This window comes from Mirounga angustirostris, unplaced genomic scaffold (assembly GCF_029215605.1).
Source record: "Mirounga angustirostris isolate CCGP_5_RB_7025 unplaced genomic scaffold, mMirAng1.0.hap1 SCAF_3, whole genome shotgun sequence".
In the NCBI taxonomy this organism is placed as follows: domain Eukaryota; kingdom Metazoa; phylum Chordata; class Mammalia; order Carnivora; family Phocidae; genus Mirounga; species Mirounga angustirostris.
The window spans coordinates 123,942,656-123,960,476 of record NW_026991711.1 but is presented as its reverse complement, the minus strand read 5'-3'; the positions used below and the strand labels follow the sequence as shown (position 1 = coordinate 123,960,476).

Below are 17,821 nucleotides of genomic sequence, written 5' to 3'. Positions count from 1 at the left end.
GAAACTCACTGAGCAGAGCCACAGACCTCTTCCTGGGGGCTGAATTTTGCATGCTGTCTTGTGACGTAAGGGCAGCAAAACAAAGTCAACTTTGGCATCTGCCTTCGGCTCGGGTCATGGTCTCAGAGTCTGGGATCAAGCCCCATGTCGGGCTTCCTGCTCAGTGGCGAGTCTGCTTCTCCCTCTCCCTTACCTCCCTTCCCCCCTCCTTGCTCATGCTTATGATCTGTCTCTCTTTGTAAAATAAGGGTGGCTCAGTTCGTTGGGCGTCTGCCTGCGGCTCGGGTTGTGATCCCACGGTCCTGGGATCAAGTCCTGTATCGGGCTCCTTGCTCAGCAGGGAGCCTGCTTCTTTCTCTGCCTGCCACTCCCCCTGCTTGTGCTCTCTCTCTGACAAATAAGTAAAATCTTTAAAATAAATAAAATCTTAAAAAAAAGTCAATTTGGTTATAGTACAGCTTGTTTATTCTTACACTTTGGGAGTGGGATTAGCTTTTTGATCAGTGATACAGTTTTGTATCTTTCAGGCTCTGTGCATAGCTTCTTATCTCTGGTCACAAGGAAGAAGCCTTATAGGGCATCTGATCTTCTGCCCAATCCTCACCCACTGGCCTCTTTCTGACCCCATTAGGAGGTCCGGGTGGATACCCAAGTGAGGAGTTCTTTGTAACCCAAATTTGGATCTGTTTTTGAAATGCTGCCTGTCAGAGTTGGAGACCTGGGGACCTGGGTCCACTAAGTTAAGTCAGTTACTGCACTCAGCTCAGGCCATCTACAGATTCTTTTGTATTCCTGACTCCTCGAGTGAGGGCCTTCAACCCAGACATGGAAATGTCAGGTTCAAGGAAGTCAGTGATTCAAAGCTCAAATGGCTACCAGACATCTCAAAAGTCTTAATGCCAGTTCCTCGGGGAAATCTGGCAGTGTCTGCCACCTAGAGGGCTGTTTGCTGAGATCTCCCAGGGCATGTGAGGCCAGGGGCAGCTGGGCAGTCTTACTGTGGGTCATTTCAGGAAGGCTGCATGTCAGAAAGTCCTCCCATTGACAAACTTTAGTGATATTCCTGTTTGTATTTGGATTTCCATTTCACTTTGGATTCTAATCTTGCCCTGCAGTCCATTCAACAAGAGAAAGCATTTTTCTCCTAGAGCTCTTTCCATATACTCACAAATATAAACTCATGTTCTAATTTATGATTCGTACCTCATTTGCAGGATATACTGAGCTCAGTCAACAACTCTGGGTCTGACTTGCCATATGGGTTGTTTCCCATGTAAGATCCAGGGTGGAAACCATAAGACTTAGGAAGGCCTGTCTTTGGGCCTCCAGGGGCTGGTGCCTCTCATCTCAACAAATGGAGAAAAAGCTTACAAGTTACGCTGCTTGGTATTATTGGAACCCCTATCATGTATATGGGGCTTCCTCCACTCTGTCTCTAATCCAGGGATTATTGTCTCATGGGATCATTCAGCAAAATAATTATTTAGAATTTGTTTTGGTTTCCTGCATTGGTGTCAACCAATAAGTGCCCAACCATTGTTTTTGCCTAGTTCCTGAGTTCTTAAAAAAATTGCCAAAAGGAGTCGTTGTCAACTTAGTTAGGGCTGGTCTTGTGAGATGTAATTTCATTCAGGTGAAAAGCAGTGTTAAATACATACAGCAGTCTGAAGACAAAAAAAAAAAAAAAGACAATGTACATTAGATTCAAACAAATCCCCCCAAATAAAAATACTAAGGTAGATAAAGAGGAGGAAATGTCATAGTTTCATTCTTTGGTACGGTCCATCTCATAAAGTGTATAGAACTAGAAAAGTCCATAATACTTGGATATATTTACAACATGCAGTTAGATTCACATTTATAGCACGTGCTTTTCTGTTATTACACACAGAAAATAAAAAAAGAACAGGGAACACATTTCCAAGGATGAAATTTCCACATTTATTTTTCTTTCATGTGCATAGAAAATGGCAGTGAAGTGTCCTATGAAAGAGGCAGGGAATGGGCATGGCGTTTCTATACCAGACTGGACTTTGTGCTTCAAAGGTACACTATTCATGTTGAAAACAAGGATGTTATCGTTTGTTTTTAATTGCTAACAGTTCCTTGGGTTCCCCATTTGTTTTCTAAGCTGCCAGTTTTCTTCAAATCTCTTTTCAAATGACACACTGCATTACAAATGATGGCACTTAACCAATGTGGCATTTCCATATTTACACCAACAAAAGAAATTTACAAGACATAATAGCATACAATCTTGACATTTAGTAATAGCAATAAAACATGAAGGGCATCCATTTTATTATTTTTTTTCTGTACAAACTATCAGAACATAACTTTATTCACATTAAAAAAATCACCTTTAATTTGATTTGACCTACACATCCCTCAGCTCATTTCACCCGTCTCAAACCTCTCATCACATCGCCCACACCTTCACCAGACTATAGAATCTACAAGTAATTAGATCTAACACCTAAATAGAGCTTAGAAAGTCCTCTCTCCCAAAGGTTTCCTTACTTCCCTGATAATTCCTCAAAAAAGAAAAAAAATATGCTCTTCACTCGGTCCTTTCATTTCACTTTCACATTTCATCAGCAAATCAGCAAGATGGATTTTTCATCTCAACCCAAACAAGGTTAGAAAGAAGAGTTCCTCCACGGAGCATCTTGATGCTACACCCACGAGTCCGGGGACCCTGGGTACTGTTCTGCTCTGTAAGAAGGTCGTTTTGTGGAATAAAAGTCTACATAATTTGTGGTCGATTTCAGTCCATACTGTGTTGAATAATCAGTAGAAGCTGGAAAGTGAACTCGGTCATCAAAATAAGGATCTTCATAGCTATGAGGAGACTGCAAATACAATCTGTATGCATCAAAGTTCTTTCTGTTGGAGTCATCTTGACTATAATACAGCTGTTGATGCTGTTGACAAAATGAAAAAGCAAATAAATCAAAGCAATTTTTGGAAATACGTGTTTAAGGGAAATTAATGTGGGTTTCCTGCTTCGTATTTTTAAAGCAGTATTCAGTATTTGTGAACATATGGTTCAAAGTTCTTTCTGGTACACGCTGTATATTTACTAGTAGATTGTAAGGACTTTAAACTATGTTTATAAGTGGGCTGGCAGAGTTTGCTCAAGTCCTGTTTTAAGGCCTGTAGAAGTTGTTGTCTCCAGAGAGCCCAAGATGGCCTCTGGCTACCTCCTTCCCCCGCTAGAGGTCCGGTTCTGTGCTCTGCTGTGGAGGGGCCTGTTACCTGGGCATGCCCAATGAAAGGATGGCCTTGATTTTTGCTTTGACACAGGGGAACCATGAGTAGTACATCATGAATTTGGTTGGAGGTTGGATTTTCATGCTTCAGATAGTTGTGTATGTACAGAACCATCCTTTAAAACATTTACCTCAGAGATGAAGATTGAGTCCATCCCTCAGTTTTAAAAGAAATGTGAGGTACTGTTAAAGGAGTAAGCAATCCCTGGGCAGCAGAATAATAAAATTGGAAGAGACACGTGAACAAATAGGAAAGATTTCCCCAAGCCAGGACTAATCAGATTGGTAAAGAAGCAAGGTGAAACCCATGTGGGCATCCACCTCAAGGCACCCTGCCCCCATTTCCTTTTGTGTTATCTTATCTCATCTCTGACCTCACATTAATGTCTTCAAATATGTTTGAAGAAAAACTGTCATGGCTCTTATGTCTGTTTCCCCTCTTGACCATGCCCAAATCCCCGCACTTAGTAAGATGTAACAAATTTACCATGTACATATCAATATCATGTTCTGGAACTAAGTTCATTCTAACATTATAAGCATTTCAGAGCTAAATTCTTTTTAAGTTAGAGTTATGATTTTAAGGTTTTTTTCCCTCCTGACTTAAAAACTGTGGCATAAATTATGAATAACTTGCGAAGTTCTTTTTTCTTCCATCAACAGAGAAAAGATGATGAAATGGAGGGCGGTCTTAGAGTATCCTTATCTGAAGTTCAGGATACAGGCTTGTTTGGAAAACCCCAGTTGCTCATGTATTATTGGAAGGTAAGAGGAGAGATCAGATGACCTAATGTGGGCATGGCATCAGGAAGGACCGTTATAAATTTTAGGCCCCCCGTGAAAGCAGATTGGATGCCACCACCATTAGTCCCCACTCTGATGGAGAGTGGGGTCCACCCCGGTAGGGCTGAGTCCACTTTGATTTCTGAAACTAATGGAGACCTGGCCACAGACTCAAGTGTTTTCAAACCACAGATGCTTGGATGTGGAGGGAGCCAAGAAGATGGGACATGAGGTTTACAAAAAAGAACAATGAGATGAGAGAATGGAGTATGCTTACCACCTTTCCCCACCCAGAGGATGGAAGAGAATTTAGAGATTAACAGAAAAAAGGAGTGGGAAACAGAGATTGTTGGGCAAAGAATATGAGTTAAAGACTTCTCAGGTGCTTCCCATCAGTGGCATGGTGGTCTCAGCAGCACCGATTTGAATATTCAAGCACATGAGGCTACTGTGGAAGTGCTTTGCTTAAACCACAGATGAGCTTCTGAGGAGCAGAGATCCCTAGAGAAAGCTCCTCGGCCCCTGCTGTGTTGGCCCAGCTCTGGTAGGTCAACTGGCGTGGACCCCTTACTGTGTCGATCCCTGCTAATCGGCCTTCTGTAAAAATGATATTGCAAATTCACCTGTAGCCGTCTATTTTGTTCTCTTGCTGGTGAGGAATAGGAACTGATGTAAATTGGTGAAGGTTTGCTGGAGCCTGTAAGAAAATATTTTATGAAATTAAAACTAGTGCTCATCACTCCGGTCCATTAGGCTGTGTGGGCTCCCTGCACTAGGGCTGGTACGGTCCCTGATGGGGACTGCCTTTCCCAGTGCCAGCGGGGATCGGGAGAGGCAGTGGTCTGGGATCCCTGGATCTAGCTGTTAGCTGATAATGGGTATGGCAAAGGTAAGTCATGTGTGTGTTTCACCGAAAAGCAATACCAATCCAAAAAGGTTTCCTTCTCAACCTCTGGTCACTGTGGGGAGCTGTGTATACCTGTAAAGGTCTCCCTGGCTGGCTCTGAACAGCAGCCTGGCTCCCTGAGCCGAGGGACATCACTCTTCCAGGGCTCTGAGCTAGAGCACTGGGTCGGATGGGGGAAGGGAAACATTACAAGTTCCATGCCTTCAGAATCAGAGCTCTGATTCAAAGTCCAGGTCCTGGAACAAGCAGGCACGGGCGTGTTCTAAGCAGTCTGGCCACATGGAGGCACCGTCTTGTATCTGCTATCTTTAAGTACATTTTGAAACAAAAAGAATCTGATAATCAGATGGTTGTCTTCAAGAGTCCACAGCAGACTCCGATGATGTCATTGGCTACCCTTCTCTTATTGTTAGGCTAGCAAAGATTTTTTTTTTTTAATGAGGAAAATGAAACATACTTGAGGCAAATTAGTTTATTGAAGCAAGCAAAGAAGATACAGAAGGGCATGCATGCTAAAGAGGCGATCTTTAAAATAAAGCAGGCTGCTGCAAATCTGAAGCAACAATGCACTTCAGTTGGTGCAGTTCCTTTGCAAAGAGCTCGGTGTTTGAAATGTAGCATCTGCAATTTTCTGAGCTATTAATTGCCATAGTAACAATAGACGACTAGTAAACAGTCCTGTGAAATCACATTTTCAAAGACAACAGCACAACTGAGACGGCTCCCCCAGCAGTTGTTAAATTGCCACCAGCTTTTATTTCTTTTTAATAAATAGGTTTTTTTGAGGAAAGAGTACTCTTTTGTGGTAGCTCAGTCACACCCTTATTTGAAACCTCTCGAGCAGTTATAATTTGCCAGAGAGTTGAGAATGGGGACAATATGAGATCTTGGTAACTCTTCGGGCTGGCATCCTTCACGTGAATTAGATGCCCAGGTTTCTGAATGACATAAAAATATGAATAGTATGCAACATCATTTTTGTTCTTAAAATATAATCACTCCGGGAAGAATCACATTATACATTTTGTTATTCATTCAAATTCTTTTCCATGAAAATGTAAATGAAATTGATCTCCATTCTCAGGTTTGAATTTAAGAGATGAGCCAGTCTAGGAGATGTGGCCTTGCAAAGCATCCCAGAACTCAGTTCTGACACAGGGGAAACACAGGGAGACACTGCATGGACGGGAAGGGAGCAGAGCAAAGGGACTGCACTGGGGGAAAGCCAGAAACCACCTCTCTTGGATACCGTGCTCTTTTTATTTGTGGTCACTAGGCCACTACCTTAGCTTGTTTTGCTTAAAACAAGCGGAAAAGGCAACAGCCCCGGAAGCAGGAAATGGACAGACTGGACCGTGGTCGGCTGCTGGGGGACCGTCTCAATACAGGCATGGGCTACTTCCCAGGCCGCTGGCGGGGTGCCTGGAAACGAGTGGCTTTTCGAGATACTCTATCACATACCCAGCTGGCGTCTTACCAGGGTACAGGCCTTTATGTGTGGCATCCCCTTGGCTATTGTAATACTGCATAGGTGGCTGGGTCCTATCGTATTCAGAGCGAGGGTCTCTGATTCCTAACAGTGCTGGTGAGGAGGAGGTGCTGCCGACTGAAGGGAGAGGCAGAGGAGGGAGAGAGAAAGGAGAAGAAAGAGAAAGCAGACTGTCAGTGTCTCTGCAAAATCCTCTCTGGAAAAATAAAGGTCAGCAATTAGAAATGCCACGCAGCTGGTGCTAAAAATCAGCTCTCAGAGATACTGTGAGTTGAAGAGCAGCCAGTGCTGAGGACCAGGAAGGTGACCCTCAGACCCGCTGCTGCGAGAACCCGAGCCAGCGTGGCCCGCCCTCCCAGAGCTTCCCCTGTGGGCCGCCTGGTTAGAGAGGGGCGCAAGGCAGAAACCACGCAGCTTCCTCAGTGGTGGGCCTCCAGGACTCCCAACAGGTCTTTACAATTGAGTGAGAATAACTTATTAGCCACCTAAGAGTTACAGTTGCTATTTTATGATCTCAGTTCTGTTGCGTATAAAACACCCATCTTTTATCCTTTATGTACAGCTCTTTAGTAAATAGGTGTTTTATGGCATATTTTGATTTTTAATTATTTCAAAAATATCTCCATCTCTAAATGTGTTTGAATAACAGTGCCCAGCCCATAAAATTTGTAATTCTTTTTATGGTGATCAGCTGTCAGGGAAATTTTGTAAACCCAGTAAGCCTTGCTTCTCAAGAAGTTCACAATGCTAACAAGCCGAGCCTCACAAAACCCCAATTTTTTTTATCCCAGTTTGAGCCAAATATTTAATAATAACGTCTCTATCCATAGGTCTCCTTTTGAGCATTTCTGCACAGAAGGAAAGCATGACACATCTTTTTTCTCATTAAAAAGTCATCTTGCTTGCACTAAAGTTAATTATAAATAAAAGTGGTCACTTATTCACTTGATCCACTTGAAAGCAGCGGCCCCCAAACCTTGCCACCAGTGGTTCGGCATACCTTGATGCTTTCGGATGCAGACCGACGCTGAAATATTTTTCCCTAAAAGGTCACTTTACTGACATAGGGTTGCAGTGTGTTCCACAAAGGTGAGCGTGCATGGGCAGTGTCTGTGTGCTACTCACCTTGTTTACTTTCTAGAAGGCAGGAGGACAAAGAACGTGCCCACCCACCTCCCACAAGGACATTAGCAAGGCATCAGAAGTGCCAGTAAGCTGATACTACATTAATGCTGAGAGATGGAGGATTAGCCCTTAGGATAACTGGAGCAACAAGTATGAATTCTATCTTACCTCTGAAACAGAATCCGGGAACTTGGATGGGCTCATCAACCTTGTCCAGTGTGTATATATGAGGTCCTCAAAATAAGTTCATTGCTTAGTAACTACGCCCTCATCTGTCTGAAATTATTCTTTTGCCTGTACTACATATGCCTTTTGTTGAGCAGCCAAATCTCTTGTTTCCCCTGACACCCCTATTTCTGAGTCCCTGAAGGATTCTGAGCATTTTTATAAAAGAAGACAGCCTCAGGCTACACCTGGGAGCTCAGCAAGGATGTCAAAAACCAACCACAAGTCTCTTTGAAGAAAACAACTCATAATTTAAAAACTAAGATAAAAATATACACCATACGCAGTAGGCACAGATAATTTTAAAAAATCCTAGTGGAGACATCCAATTATGTGGCAAGAACGGCCAGTCCTATATTTGTCTTTCTGGCCACATTTGTCCACATGAGAAATAAGACTGCCAGCAGTGGGACAGTTGAATACAACAGATAATATTTCTATGTCAGAATGGGGGGGTTTAAAGCCGAATAAAAAAAGATATTACTTTTCCTATTTCATTTAGCTAAGAATTAAATTTATAGGACTAACTTGACTTGGTAGTAATATTCTGCCCTTACATATAAAAAACAGTCTGGGGGCACATGGGTGGTTAAGTGTCTGCCTTCGGCTCAAGTCATGATCTTGGAGTTCCGGGGATGGGAGTCCTAGGATCGCGTCCTGATCAGACTCCTGGCTCAGCGGGGAGTCTGCTTCTCCTTCTGACCCTTCCCCTTCTCGTGCTTTCTCTCTCTTGCACTCTTTCTCTCAAATAAATAAAGTCTTAAGAAAAAACAAAATAATCCCTCCCAGTCTGAGTCTCAGAACATTCTTTCTACCAAATTAGACACTAGTAAGTAGGTAGTGTGGTTGCCAAGATTCCCAACTTACAAATCAAAGGGAATCCCTGCAAACCCACCTGTAGGGCCTGTTCCCATGGGTCATGGATGTGGGGGTGGGGGATGGGGTGGAAGGTTCTGGAATACAGCCCGGGGATGGAGGTTTAACTGGGAAGGAGGAAGGTGCAGAAGATTGTAGCTCCCCCAGAACGCAGGTAATAAGATGATGTCTAAAGGACCCTGCTTCTAAGAGTTCTCACCAAGAAAACTAAAAAATCACTTTGGAGGAGATTCCAAACTTATGGCCAGTAGGCAGGCAGGGCAGCTGTTTTCAAGCGTAACTGGTGGTTCTCAAAGTGTGCGCCTCCACTCCTGCATCCACATTGCCTGGCCAGTCTGTCAAACACAGAGTCCCAAGCCCCTTCTCAAACCTAGTGAAGCAGAATCTTGGGGGAGATGGGATGGAGGGCCCTGGGATACATTTATGTGTAAACTTGCATAAACTTTTAAAATGGAAGGAGGAACGTGGGTCTGTGGTTTACAATGGCATGTAATTCCCAAAGAAGGCTCTTGGCTCGAAGAGCAAATACACCTCCTAAGTGTTTGGAGGTGACAGGCTTAATCGTCTATGTTCAGTCTTTTCTGGCTGGAAAAATAACGTCTGTCACACAAATGTTCTCACGAAGGAGTGCAGTTTGCCCACTGACCTGACTGAATGATGGGTGACATCTGTTGGTTGGTGGTAGACAAGGAAGGATGTGATTTGAATCGGTCTCGCTCTAACGTCGACACAGGTGTAATAAAATGGTTCTGATTCCACCCATCCTGTGGAGTTAAAAGAGAAAAAGAAACCTCTCAAAATGAATAATGACATTTCATTACAATAAATGATTACGAATGTGTGCTCTGATGAATGCTAATTATGCCAGAGCTATTCTTGTAAGTTACCTTTTTATAAATGCTCCGGAGGTCCCGATATTGCCATAATGTATTCAAGACCTGGGCTGCTGCCTTCACCACTTTCAGAGATGATCTAGGGAGACAGCGAAGATGTTAATGAATGTGGGCGGCGCAGCCTCAGGCCCCACTCGCAGAGATTCAGGCTGCAAACCGGCGGCCAAGAGGCCCTCTCTCCAAGGACCAGAGGGCACAGGCGCCGCTGCTGGAAAACACAACTGAGGAAATCAGGTGTACCTGGGAGTTGGCCAAGTTCAGGGCTGGCCAGGGTGGCAAGGACCAAAGTGAGGCTCTCAGGAAGTCAAGTCTGTGGTGAGAGGCTGTGACTGGGACGAGCAGTAACTCTCTGAACTGGGGGCCTCTTTCAGCTGTCAGCCCCTAGCCTCCCCTGCCCCCCCATATCTACCAAGGGGCTGACCTTGCTGGGGCTTTGGGATTAATGCAACTGTGGCCGTGCATCCTGAGTGTCAGAGGACCCTCCCAAGTTAATTTGTTTCCCCCCCATTAGTAGGTCTTCATATAAACACCTGCACTGCCTTCTCATCATTTACGCCTCTCCGTAAACAAATGTACATCTGGGCCCTAACGTTCAATGTGGGAAGTACGGTTGGTTGTCAGTTCTCCTCTCTGAAGACATCTGCTGAATACTGGCGTTCTGTTCAAGCACTGCTGACCATGAGTCACTGCTTTTCACCTCGGGAGCTGCTCCGCTCACTCAGTGGCCTTGGCGTAAGTTAAGAGAGAAGGGTAGCTTCGTGCCTCAGCACAGGCCCCCAGATCACCACATCAGGGGTGCATCAGCGCTTGGGAGTCAGCCGTAGGATAATGGAATACCTCTGCAGCACTGAAAATTTGACTTCAAATGTGTATCACAGGGTCTAAAATCTGATTTCCTCTTCTTATCTCCCCAGTTAAACTCTCATGAAAGGGAGAAGCAGCAAGGCGAGCAGACGGGAAGTGCTCTCTCTTTGCCCCAAACAACAGGATATGGGGTGCAGTGATTCCAAGGGCTTCAGCAAGGACGGAGTACAGGGCAAGTTTGGGGCGGCACAGTCTGTTCCTAGAGGTCGGGCATTTCTGCATCCGTCTGCACCACCACCTCCCACCCAAGACCCCCTCTTAGTGTTCCTCATGAGTCAAGGGTAGAACCGCGTCAGACCAACGCACTCAAAGCGCTTCTAAATTTTATATTTTCAAAATGGACCACAGAGCAAGGAGATACCTCAAAAAAAAAAAAAAAAAAAAAAAAAAAGAACAGAGATGAAATTTCTGACACCCAGGATGGCCTTGCAGGGCCTTCACACCTCACAACCACGCCGTTCTCAGCCGGGTCCCGAGCGCGCTGCTGGTGTTCATATCCCCCGCCTGTCAGTGCCAGGCGGCCAGGAGGCAGGGAAGGACACTGGCTCCAGGGACTACGACACGACACTCGACAAGCAGGACTGTGCCAGCGATACATACACCTTGATACAAACAGCTAGGCTAGGTGTCTGCAGAGACGGATCCTGTCAGTAGGAAGCTAACGCTGAGAAAAGCAAAGATGTTTCTGTGCTCCCCTCTGCAGCACAAGTCCTCAGAAGAGTTACCTATTCTCCTAACTCTGATTCTCATCCTCGATTTCTCATCTTCTCTGCAATGTGTGACATCGGTAGTGTGCAACAGGACAAGTCTCAGTCCTCATCCTGCCTGGCCGAGCAGAAGCATGTGACATGTTCTCACCCTTAACGCTTCCTCCCTTGGCTTCCAATACGTCCTTTTCTGAACGCTCTGGCTACTTTTCTCGCGCTCTTTTGCTGGCTCCTCATTTCCTTGGCCTCTAGCCATAAGCCCTGAAGCTCTTTTCTTCTCCATCTACATTTTCTTCCTTATTCATCTCAGCCTATTTCACTTTTCTAAATATGCCATTTATACATTAATGACTCCCAAATTTATATTTCTAGTTTGGACCTCTATCCTGAACTCAAGTGTATTCTACTGCTGACCATACACTGCACGTGGATGTCTAACAGACGTCTCAAATGTCATAGGTCCAAAATAAACACCTGGTCTTCCCTAAAAAACCTGCTCCCGCAGGCTTCCCCATGTTGGTGAGTGCAATTCATCCTGTGGTCTCTTTTGCCAAAGACCCTGGGGTCATCCTTGACATTTTCCTCTTCTCCTGCTGCTCACCTGATCCCTCAGCAAATTCCACTGCCTCTTTCAGCCATGTCGGAATCGACCACTTCTTCACTGCTACAATTGTTGCCACCTAATTAGTCTCTACCTGGTGGAAGGGAAGGTTTGTCAAGTCACGATGACCCCTTTAAGGGAAGTCAGACCGTGTCCCCCCACTGCTGAACAATCTCCAGTGGCTTTCGGTTCTCCTCTGAGTAAATCAAAGTCCTTACACGGACTCACAGGGTCCTACATGTCTGGTTATGCGCCCCCCCCCCCCCCAGCTCTTCCTGACGTGCTCTACACCTGCTGAGCCCCCACAGTCCACTACACACGGCCCTCCGCTTCCTCCTTACCACCTTTCCCAGTTTTAGTATTTGCTCCGTCTGTGTCTGACGGGCGGCGTTTCTTACTCACTGGTACCTCATCTACCTCACCCGGGAATGTGAGCTACTGGGGGGCAGGGGTTGCCGTGTGGCCCACTTGCCGCTGTAGCACACCGCGGGTGGGCCGGAGACTTGGTGAATGACTCCGAGGGGAAGGCCGGCGTGTGTTCAGAGGCCAACCTGAGTTGATCCAGGACTTTCCGAGTCTCTTGTTTTGAAAAAAGATTACAGTGGATGAGAACTTTTTTTTTTTTTTAAATATACAAAGAGAAGTTCTGGCACTGGTTCAGAATGTCTCTTAGCTTCTTCTTATGCCTTTCACAAATGAAGGCCCTTTAATGAAATTTCAAGAGCACAAGAAGTGATTATGGTTACCTTAGCTTTATCTGTAACATTTCATTTCCTCTGAAATAAAAAGGTGTGTGTGCATTTATTACTAATGAGATTAAAAAGATACAGAAGAAAAAAGGACTGAAAGGAAATATGGTTAATGTTGATAGGTGAGACTTCTGGGGGATGAGAATATGCTTTGCTACATTATTCTTCTATTTTAGAAATTCCTACAAAATGGGGTTTTTAGAATGTCTAATTCCTGTAAAAGATTAGACAAGAAATAATGTGAGTTCTAGCACTGTCACTCAGCCAAGTAATAAATACCATCTGAGCATCTCTTATAGGTCAGGTTTTGTTCTCTATGTAGAGGGTACAGCAGTGAAGAAAAGACAAAGTCTCTGCTACTGGGGGAGCCAGAGACCAGAGAAAACACTAAATAACATGTTAGGGGTTAATCAGTGCTGTGAAGGAGAACAGAGCAGGGAAAGGGGGTGGAGAGTGGGGAGACAGGTGCCATTTTATGGATTAGGTGGCTGCTATCCTGTGTATTGAAAAGGCTCCAAACAGCCCTACTTCCCACTTCCTTGAAGGATCCTTTGATCTGATACTAAGGCAAATTTATAGTCAACTGCTATAGCTCTGTGACAAACAAAACAAAACAAAACAAAAAACCCTTTTATTTTTGCCACCAATTCTCTAATCCCTACTTCTTCTTTTTTTTTTTTTTTAAGATTTTATTTATTTATTTGACAGAGACACAGCGAGAGAGGGAACACAAGCAGGGAGAGGGAGAAGCAGGCTTCCCACGGAGCAGGGAGCCCGATGCGGGGCTTGATCCCAGGATCCTGGGATCATGACCTGAGCCGAAGGCAGACGCCCAATGACTGAGCCACCCAGGCGCCCCTCTAATCCCTACTTCTGCTGCTTCATCACTTAGGTGTCACCCAGAAGCAAAGGAAGATGTATAATCCCAGCCCAGGGCACATCCTGAGGCCACACAGCAGGCCCTGCTCAGAGCAGTGATTTTAATACTTTTTGGGCAACTGGCAGAGGAATCAGTCCCAGAACTGAGGATTCAATAAGATGTTCTTGCAGAACAGGCCCTAGAGTTTGGAGTAGAGTCAAAGGTGAAAGGGAAGGTGCCCGCAGATGTTCCTCATCATAGTATTTCTAATTCTTCCCAGGGTCAGCACAAGCAAACATGGCTTTAGAGACAAAAATGAATGTAGGGATGTTAGAACCAAGTAAATATCCAAAAAGGGGCCACATGACTGCAAATGCCCCTTCTCAATAAAACAGGTTTTAATTGGTGGAGACTCTTTAGCTTATTGGTGTGTAAGAAATGCAGGAATAAATCCTTTCCAGTAGGAAATATCCTTCTCAAAGGCCCTTATCACAGGACAATCCTAATAAGAGCCTCGCGCTCCATCTCCTTGCACTTGCCTGTCTCCTCTGCCCTTGGTTATGTTCACCAGCTTCTCTATCCCCCCTGAGTCGGCCAGAGCTTTGGCGTTCTCCATGTTTTTGCTGGTGACCTCGTGCAGAGCACAGCAGATGGCCGCCATGGTCTCATCAGACAGCACACTGGGGCCGGTGCCGCCGGGAAGCCGGTTGACCAGGTCTCGCATGGCATATTTACCTGCCAAATGCAAAAGATTTCATTCCACTTTCAGTTTTTGTTATTGTTGCTGTTGAAAGATGCTGACAGTGAGTTCTCTCTTAAAAACATAACCTCAGAAGACAATAACGTGGCAAAATAGAAAGTGACAAATATTATAACTGTAGGGGGAAAGTTAATGTTTATTACAATGCCACTTGAAGAAATGATTGGTCTATAAAACAAGCCACTGAAAGAAAATGCAAGTCAGTGTATAAAACTGGGTATACCAATCAAGTTGCTATAGTTGAACTATTTTCATTAACAGTGAGAAATAAAGAAATGGTAACAGTTTTATTCTCAATTGAATTCCTATGTATCAAAAATACCTGAACACCTCTTAAAGCTTTTAAAGACTTATCTTTGAATAAGTTTTAAAGATGGACCAAGTAAAGCTGCTACACAATTCTTTTCATTAAATCTCTCTGGGTCTTAAATTGTGAACTGGGTACCATTACCCATTTTTATCAAGTTAAAGGTAAATACCAGCTGATCCGACATCAATAGTGATAACATGTTAGTTTCTTTTAACCAGACACAAGTGACATTTGGAATTAAAATGATGGCTACGTTATCAGGTAGGAATGATGCAATGATAATAGAGTTCTTGACAGGCCAAGGCTGGGGAGCCCCCTAGCTATTGAAGCATTTCTTTACAGATACTCAGTTTCTCTTACTTCTCTCTAAAACCAAAATATCTCTAGCTTGTTCAATGTTAATTACCAACTGACAAACTAGAATAATTGCACAACACACAGAAGAAATGAACTAAAGCTCAAGTAAATATTTTCTTATTTTTTTTTTTCTATGCTAATAATTGAGTGGATACAAAATGGGGTTTTTATTGAAGTCCTATTTATATACAATGGTAAGCAGTAGAATACAGGCCTTGACTACACGCTGCATAATTTACAGCATTTCAAAGGGAAGGCTTTGGCTTACTCACAGTGAACACTGTTGCGAATAGTAGAAAAACAATGTTGACATTATAAGCCAGAAGATAAATGTGGTTTTTAGAACAGATGGAATTTAGCACTGGTGATTTTGAATACTCACGGAAAACCAAAATGTCCATGACACACAGTTCGTCATTTTGCTAAGGCACAACTTTAAATTGCCCCCTGAGATTGGGATAAGGCAGCTCACTGTGTCTGCGAGTGAACCTGATGGTCCCCTCAGATCCTGCAGCTCTAGACAGCTGGGCTGGTCCAACTCAGCTGAGTATCTGTAGTAACTTTTGTAAAGTGACAAAACTTTGTTTCCTTGTAAAAAATGGCTCTGAAGAGGAAGTCCATTGCTAGTGCTGGTGATGGACATGAGCAGAGTTAAGGGGTCCAAGAAGGGGGATGGTTCTTTGGAACAGAGGTGCTGAGTGAATTAGGGTCGAATACTGAATCTGGGAGGGGCTTAGCCCTCAGGAAAGAAAGGAACTTTATAGAAAAATAAGAAAGTGATTTATGAAACCATTTAAGAGTGCTCCAGCTGGGTACAAATATGCTCACAGGTGGAGAGAGAAAATGCTCGTGAAAGTTTACAAGTGGGTCAGGACCCTCACAGAAAACACAGGGACGCACTGAGAGAAGGCCAGGACTCTCATACACGTTCCTCCTGCCCAGAGGTCTTGGCACTCAGTGCCACCAGCCCCACACCTTTGCACCTGTGTCCCCTCCCCGCTGTGGCATGATAGGCCTTATGTCATCATATGCTGTCAACCCTTTATTTTTTAGCATTAAGAATTCCCAAACTATATGTGCTTCTTACAAGAAATTCAAACACTATGGATGTAACAAAAATAACTTAAAAAATCTCTTTAGGGACCTAAAGGATTTCTCTCAAGGACGTGTGGGAACTAAGAGTTATAAAGCATACTGGCATCAGGCACCAGCTGGACTGTATGAACAGGGTGTGGAAGAAGCTCCTCTTCTCTCCATGGGGGACAATTTGGCTCAAAGGAATGGTGTGTTAAGAGCAGGTTAAGCTGGGTGATAATTTAAAATAGCAATTCTGCCAGGCACTGTGTAGGAGCTTTCATGTAAGATGCCACAGTGAATCCTCACAGCAACTCTTTAAGGTAAATACTATTGCCCTGTTCTTTGTCTCCCCCGCCGACCCTGCCCCAGGGTAGGCATATTTTAAGGAGTTCAATACTTATTCACTAATCCACATAAGATCCTGTCAAATCTCCCCCCTCCCTCTCTCCTGGCCTGTCATCAGCCATGGGGCTGGCGTGGAGCTCGGCGCTGCTTCATCCTCTTATTTGATATGCACGGCAAACCCGTGGTAAGGACAGCAAGGTGGTCGGCTCCCTTTCAGAGATAGGGTTGAGGAAGAGTTTTCAAATTTAGATGAAAGACCCGAAGCTGGGTGGGCTCACCACAGGACACCCCAGGTTACCCAGCCAGTGAGAAGCAGATCCAGGGTTTAACTTGAGGTCAACTGGAGAGTCTCTGATCTTTCCTCTACCCTATACTCTGCTTGAGTGTGGCAACTGCCTTGGGGGCAAGCAAACTAAGCTGCCGAGGGTGTCAAACTTGAAGAGGTGCTCAGTGTCAGGTTCCTGCAAATGCCAACCTTACATTGGGACAGCCCTGTGGGTGGGTGCCTCCTACCATTTTATACCCTATGTGCCTCACTTGCTTTGGTCTAGTTCTGACCCTGCCCTGGGGGGGAAATGGGCCTTGTGACAGTGGTTCTGCCTGAGCATGAACACTAGGGAAAAGTAACAAACCATTTATGTAATTTCTTTTTTTATTTAGATCATGGTAGTGTTGGTAAATTAGCAGATATCAGTCTCAAAAATCAGAAAGTGAGAATTAACTTCTTTTGTTGCTCAGGAAATGAACCTCTCTTGGGAAACAGACACACCAAATCTATCAAGCAGTGTTGTAATGTATAACTGAAATTGCTACCTTTTTTGAAAATTTTCCTTCCCTGATCAATGTTTAATTAATGAGCTTGCCTCTTGCTGAAAAGGAATAGTCACAAAGGACAGACAGCACGAAGGGTACACAAATATGCCAAGAAACCAGAGAGCAGAACTCAGTTGCTGATCATTTTAAATGTCATATTTTTATAAATCAAGAGTTTTTTTTTTTTTTTTTTTAAAGTAGGCTCCACACCCAGTGTGGAGTCCAACACAGGGCTTGAACTCACGACCCTGAGATCAAGACCTGAGCTGAGATCAAGAGTCAGATGCTTAGCTGACTGAGCCACCCAGGCACCCCTAGTTTTATAAATGTAGTTACTTTTTCTTTATAACTTACCTTACCTTGTCACCAGAACATACCTATGAGCTCCTTGTTGCGAACATCTAGCGCCATATTCCTCAAGGCAGTTGCCACCGAAGAAACAACTCTATCATTATCCATTCTCAGAAGTTCTACAAGGATGGGCAGACCTTTTTCTTTGCGGACAGCCGCCCGGATGTATGCTGCAAACTAGTGAGTAAAACAAACCAATAGTAGTTCAACTCTCAGAAGTTACTGCCACCTAAAAAAGATGTGTTTCCAGAAGATAAACTAATAAGATTAAAAATGTTTTCTTTTCAATCAGAAATTAAATCTGTGGTGTCAGTAAAGAAAAAACTATAGTTAGGGATAAAGACAGGCTAGGATGACTGATTTAAAAAGAAATCCTAAAGCCTAAAAATCTCAAACCACCATCTGCCATATATTTTTGTGCAGAAAAGAGAAGGCAGTGATTGCTTTCTATCTCAGAT

At 44.1% G+C, this 17,821-nt stretch overlaps 1 protein-coding gene across 11 annotated transcripts in view; it reads right to left on the bottom strand.

The window, feature by feature from the left end:
- Positions 1-1,917: 1,917 nt before the first annotated feature.
- PKP4 (plakophilin 4) overlaps positions 1,918-17,821 on the bottom strand; it is a 234,702-nt gene continuing 218,798 nt past the window's right edge. For 9 of the 11 annotated variants that reach the window (XM_064586573.1, XM_064586575.1, XM_064586570.1 and 6 more), the window contains 7 exons: positions 17,390-17,540; positions 13,890-14,085; positions 9,565-9,649; positions 9,324-9,441; positions 6,440-6,568; positions 4,679-4,752; positions 1,918-2,924 (listed from right to left, as the gene is read on the bottom strand). In XM_064586573.1, the coding sequence (XP_064442643.1) occupies positions 2,676-2,924; positions 4,679-4,752; positions 6,440-6,568; positions 9,324-9,441; positions 9,565-9,649; positions 13,890-14,085; positions 17,390-17,540 (1,002 nt within the window). In that variant the 3' untranslated portion in view covers positions 1,918-2,675. The remainder of the gene's footprint in view (positions 2,925-4,678; positions 4,753-6,439; positions 6,569-9,323; positions 9,442-9,564; positions 9,650-13,889; positions 14,086-17,389; positions 17,541-17,821) is intronic. The other 2 variants (XM_064586574.1, XM_064586577.1) reach the window with 2 other exon arrangements.